At 34.8% G+C, this 6,429-nt stretch overlaps 1 protein-coding gene across 1 annotated transcript; it reads right to left on the bottom strand.

The window, feature by feature from the left end:
• Window positions 1-292: 292 nt before the first annotated feature.
• LOC131859660 (berberine bridge enzyme-like D-1) lies at window positions 293-1,960 on the bottom strand. Its single transcript, XM_059213689.1, has one exon. It carries the CDS (start codon window positions 1,958-1,960, stop codon window positions 374-376), a length of 1,587 nt encoding a protein of 528 aa, XP_059069672.1. The 3' UTR covers window positions 293-373.
• Between the last annotated feature and the right edge of the window lie 4,469 nt (window positions 1,961-6,429).

Genomic DNA, 6,429 nt, shown 5'->3' with positions numbered 1-6,429 from the left:
TATTTTAACCAAAATTTATTAAAATAATTAAATCCAATATCGATAAACAATTTAATATATGTTTATATTTTAACCAAAATTTATTAAAATAATATCCATAATTAAATCCAATATCAATAAACAATAAATGTTTATATTTTCAAATCAAATTTATTAAAATACCATATTGTAGGATTCTATACACTAGTTAAATGCAAATGAAAAGCTAAGAGGAATTTATATTCTATCCAATATTACATTATTACATCATTATTGGAGGCACATTCACTATTCAGAGAATAGTTGTGTCGATTTATTAATGAATTTAATTCCTAAGGGCGAGAGTTCTATCTTCTATGGAAATGAATATGGAAATCTAAGAAAGAGATATAAATCAACTCTGACTGAGCGGGGGAATGCTCTGAGCATTCTTGAAAATATTGTTGGGATCGAATTTAGTCTTCACATGCACCAGCCTGAAGAAATTCACACCAAAATACTTTTCGCCCCACGACTTTGCTTGTTGTACGGTGGAGGTTCCATTAGCAGATGCATGGCCCAAGTCAAGGTCTATGTAGTTGACGTAAGCACCTCTGGGAGATTTTGAAACATAATGAGTCATGTATTCGTACAACTTTCGCATCCAAGCCACAGACTCTGCATCTTCGGAAGCGTCGTCCCAGTTGAGTACATACTGAATTTCGTATAAATAGCCTGCTCGATGGGGGAAGGGAATCCGAGTGGATGGTATCCTATTCATTACGCCTCCAAAGGGAGCCAATATCATTTGGCTGTCGGGCTTCTCTTCCATAATCTTCCATGCTCCCTGTAGGCCTGATGAAGAGATAGCGCTCTTCACATAATCGGACTTATTCTTGAAGTACCTTTTGGTGGCAAGATATCTGTTGAGGAGGTCGGCAGAATATCCGTTGGCCACAGCAGTCGAGATGACCGAGCCGATCCAGTCTGTCTCGTTACAATCGGCGGCGACCAGACCCATCTCAGGAAAGATCTCATTCACAAGTTTGAGGAGTTGAGGTAGAGGACCCAAATACATTCCATTGAAGGTAAGGCTAACAGGACTGCCTCCGAACACAAAGACACGGATATAGAGATCCTCAGGGGCAAACGGTTCAACAGATTGCCATCGTTCTACAAGCTCTGTCACGTTATCATTTCCCGTCCTGTTGACATTAAACACAGTGATTACGGGAGGCACTTTGACAAGCCTTATCTGCCACGCCACAACCACGCCCCAGCTCCCTCCACCGCCGCCTCGGAGAGCCCAGAACACATCTTCTCCCATGCCCTTTCTGTCCACCAATTTGCCATTGGCGTCCACAAGCAGGGCATCTATAACGTGGTCTGCCGAGACGCCATATTTCCTTGCGAGTAACCCAAGCCCACCTCCACTCAAAGTCCCGCCCACGCCTACTGTCGGGCAGACTCCCGCAGGGAAACCGTAGAGCGAAGTCTTGTTTGCAATGGCGGAGTAGAGCTGGCCTAAAGTTGCACCGGACTCCACCCAAGCCGTCTTGGATTTCGTATCCACCTCAACTCTTTCCAATTTCATAAAATCGATGATGACGAAATTGGGAGCCTGAGAAGTAGAGGAGAGACCCTCATAGCTGTGCCCTCCACTGCGCATCACGATCTGCCAGCCGTGTTGTATGGAGCACTGCACTGACTTGTGCAGTTGGTCTCTGCTCTCCGGAACAATCAAAGCGTATGGCTTCGGCACGCTTTCTTCCGCATAGCGCAGATTCTGCAGAGAGAACTCGAGGAGCGTGTAATAGTTGCTTGATGAAGAAGAGCTTTTGAACGTCACGTTTTCGATACCGTTTCCACTCAAACATGAGGTGAACGCTAGTGCAGTTGCATTTTGTGACGAGTATGCCACAACCGCACCTCGGCCTCCCAAATTTACAAGCCACAACAATAGAAACAAACCAAACGTTCTCATATAACTCCAGAAAGCCATCATTTATGAACTTATGGTACAAGACTGATCAAGTCAGTTATAATGTTCTTAATGTTGAAAGCCGATATTGGCCCTTATTTATAACCGAAAGCACGTAGGGAAACATCTTTCAAATTCAAATATTCCAGTCCACAGTAAAATCCTTCTAGAGGCTGCGGAAGTATTCGCTCACACTTATCAATGGGCGACTTTGTTGAGCACGTATGGAAAGGAGTTTCATATTCAAATTTTCATGTGCGAAATAAAATCTTAGAGGCGACAGCAATTTGCCTGCGGTCTGAGTGGTGGTTTTTTTATCGCGTGCCCAGCACGCTTCATTCAGTCTTCCAATGTGTTTGTTATGTTATTGAAGAGAAACTGAATGCGTTTACCATCTTCCGCTTAGAGTTACGTTTTTTATTAGATAAATGAGAATAAGGGTTCTGATCTTTTACAAGTATGGTCATAAGGTAAGATAGAATAGGTCTAAATGACTCATGGCAAAGTAACACCCGGCAAAGTAACACCTCCAATGAGATAGGATGGCTCCATAATCCAAAGGTTGACTGTACAAATGATCTAAAATATTGAAAACAACTTTTGAAGGTAGAGGTTTAAATATATTCAATTCAATCAAATTAGAGGCAAAGCTGGTTTGTACCTTGATTAAGCAACACACTAAATTACCAACAGCCACATAGTTATATTTGTATCAAAAATGAAAGGGAAGATTACAAATGTGAATTCAAATAAGCAACACATTGAAAGATTCAATAAAGCGGTTGAAGAAGGGATCCTAGGGTTTGAATAAGAGGGCACGAGGGCCCCAAAACCATAAATGAACAACAAAGACAACCTCCCAATCTTCAATAGAATAAAAAGGAACAACAAAGAAACCCTTTTTGTAAAGGCAAAATTCAATTTTCCTTCTCTAGTAGGTTACTATTGGTTTGAAATCTAACGGTTAAGTTCACTAAGACAAGGCCACAACTGATCAAATTTACATATCAGACCTTTCTAAGAAACATTTTTCAATTTCCAAGTCCTTCCCCCAAAAAACAACTGCATGGATGATAGAGCACATTAAATCGTATACCTCTCTACAATAAGAGCTCTAGTAGCAAAAGAAGCATGGAACCTAGTTGCAAATACAAATCCAATAGCATTAGAATATAGAGAAGGAGATCCCAAGTGAACAATGATAGCAAAATAATTATTACTACTAAGAACTCATTTTGTGAGAAAAGACCCAATCATTTTTTCATACTATAAATAATTTTTTTGGTTCTTATAATAAATTGATTTCTACTGAACACTTGTTTTCATTTATTTCTCAATACTAATGAGAAATAAAATTGAATAATTATTCATAATACATGTTAAACCTGATTTTAGTTAGCATATAAAACCTACAAAACCATCTCTATAAATCTAAAAAATCCATTTAAACATATAAACGTCATATGAACAATGGAAATACTATAGATCAACAAAACCCAATAGCTAAAAATAAGAGATCATTGCAATCTAAGAAAGGAAAGGAAACTTATCCAAGAGCTTGAGCCATATGAAACATATTATCTCCATAACTCTCAAAGAGGTTAGAGGCTTACCTTCTAGTGACTTTATGTAACCATGAGATAGACCCATGAATGCAACATAGACACCCCATTTTGTAGTCCAAACAGTTGGTGAACCTCCATGTGACCAGGATGTCCATACTCATCCAACACGAACACCTTCTCACTACACATGACCACAAGGTAAAGGAACAAAACAACCAAACAAGAGGATACATACATATCATCAAAATTCATGAAGATCCATAAGCATGACATTCAAATGCCCAAAATAGATGACATTGACAATATCCATTGTTTCCAATCTCACAAATCTGCAAAACAAATCTAGCTCACACAACATTCATTGAAGCTCCAAAAGATTTCCAACAACCTCTAATTCCTTCTAAATTATTCCCACAAGCTTTCCAAGCTAAGAAACCAAAAATAGAGGAATACCCAAAATCAGTAACCTTCAGCTCTGATACCAAATGTTGGGAAAGAAACAAGTTCAATACCAAAGATTGTGAAGATTAATCTCTATCCAATAAATTAATCAAATTATTATGTTCAAGGCTTGGATAGGAGCAACATGAAAATCTAAAACTCATATGAAATCTGAAAATTAAATTGCCTTAATTATGGAAAACCTATGATTAGATCCTTCTTTATGATGTCAAAAATCAACTTGTTAACATTGCTTAATAAACTTATCTTATGTGAACTTATAATAGAAATAAATATTAATTAATATAAGCACAAGATAAAATAAATAAGGCATAGATAAACAACATAACATTCACAGATAACATAGGATTTACGTGGAGAAACCCTTGCAGGGAAACTCCACCAAGAAGAGAGGACAAGCTTGTTTTAACAACAATAAAAGTGCTTACAATGCAATCACTTCCTTTCTTCTCTTTTCCTCCACCATAGCAGCACCTATGTACATGTGGAAAACCTCCTTATACCTCCCATTCATCATTCATTCCTGTAGAGAAAACTACATTCAACCGTTCAAGTCTACACCCAAAAGGCTATATTTATAGAATGGCAAGAGCTCCAAAACCACAAATAAAGGTTCCCAGAGAAGAGTGTTCATTACTCAGGAACACAACCCTTGGAATGCTTTGATGGAGCTAGAAAAGACATTGGTTTAGCTTGCAATACCTTCCCTCCAACATGAACACCTATACTTGCAAGATAAACATTACATTAAATGTAATAAATGACTGGAAACCAAGAGACACTTGTTGCCTCTTCCATGCTCCTACTTGGAGAATCCCATAGGTCACTCTTTTTCCATTTTCTTAATTCATTAAATAATTATTCTAGACATCCATAAGTGGAGAAACAATATTACATATTTGTGTTCACAACCTACTTTTACTGCTACTAGCATAACACATCACCTCTTATGAATGTATTACAAATAATGGTGAGAATTAAATATTACAAATTATTTTTCCAATACATCCTAAGTGCCTTAGGAAACTCTCTAAGGATGTTGGAACCATGTCATAGGATTTACAAGGTAGAGGGCACCTTAATCCTAACATAATTCAGTATTATATATATGATTTTCTCATATGTGAAAGGAATTAGTAACTGAGCAAAACTATCCCTTGGGCATGTTTTCTATAGGATTGTCTAGTTCTAATTTAGGTGACTAAATGAAAGATAATATTTCTTGATATAGTTGATGGATTATTTTTAGTTACTATGCAAATTTACAGTCTTGTAGATATCCTTTTATGATTTATATCTCCATGCATAAAATAGTTTATATCTTGGAGATAATATGTTGTCCCTAAATTAACATTTGTTTTACTTGTTGACAATATTATTTAGTTGGTGACATAGTAATATATATTTTTTGAAAAGTTTTAAGAATAATTTTTTTTAAGCTTGTGCATGTAATTTCTTGAAGCATACATAGATTTTTGAAAATAACTAATTTTTTTTTTCGCATTTCTTATGTATCTCTTTTGATACATGTACATATATTATTATTTTTTTTTTTGTGTATCTAAATGTCTTTCTCTTTCTTATATTTTTTATCCTATTGAATATGCGTTTATATTGAATGTTTTAAATAAGCAAAATATTATCAAAATACTTATTTTACCTTCTTCTATTTTATAGTAGATTATGTCCTAATAATATGCATGACTCATGCTCTTCATTTCTACTAAACCTTATAAGAGATTTCTCAATATTATAATTCTAGAGATATATGCATGTTTAGAATTCAAGTTGCACATAAGAAAAAAACATTTAAATAGATATAAATGTGTTTAATTTCTTGGATGATATGCAATCTACTATCTTTACTAGTAGATATTATTAAGTATATTTTGTAATGAACTAATATAACAAGTACTAAATGTTTTTTTAAAGAGTATATATAAAGGATATGGTTTTTTTAACAACTATTATATAACATCAGTTTTTTTCAATTTTAGTATATTGTTTTTTAAGAGAATTGTCATTTTTTTGTACATGGTTAGAAGTATGGAGAATTTTCTATTACTTCTACTTTGCACTTAAATCTTTATAACTTAATCACAATTTTTTTTGAATCAATCTCAATCAAAATACATCTTTTGGTCTTATATCTTTTGTGTGCATCCTCTAGGATTTTGGATGTATAGTTTTCCTATCCATCACATTGCAATTCCTTTCTATGTAAAATCATTCACTTTAAAGAGAATTAAGTATATCATCATTTATATTTGATGAACAAAAAAAAAATTATATACATCGAAGTTATCATCTATGATATTTGAATAGTTATTTTTTGTCGTATACCGTTTTATAGTACAATCTTAAAATTGACCTTATTTTATAATTGACCCAAGATAACATGTCTCATAAGAATGCAATGATCGAGAATCAGTTATTTTGAGAAATATATATATTAATACATTT

The sequence above is a fragment of the Cryptomeria japonica genome, chromosome 2, assembly GCF_030272615.1.
Source record: "Cryptomeria japonica chromosome 2, Sugi_1.0, whole genome shotgun sequence".
In the NCBI taxonomy this organism is placed as follows: domain Eukaryota; kingdom Viridiplantae; phylum Streptophyta; class Pinopsida; order Cupressales; family Cupressaceae; genus Cryptomeria; species Cryptomeria japonica.
The sequence above is the reverse complement of the archived record's forward strand: the minus strand, read 5'-3'. Positions and strand labels throughout refer to the sequence as shown.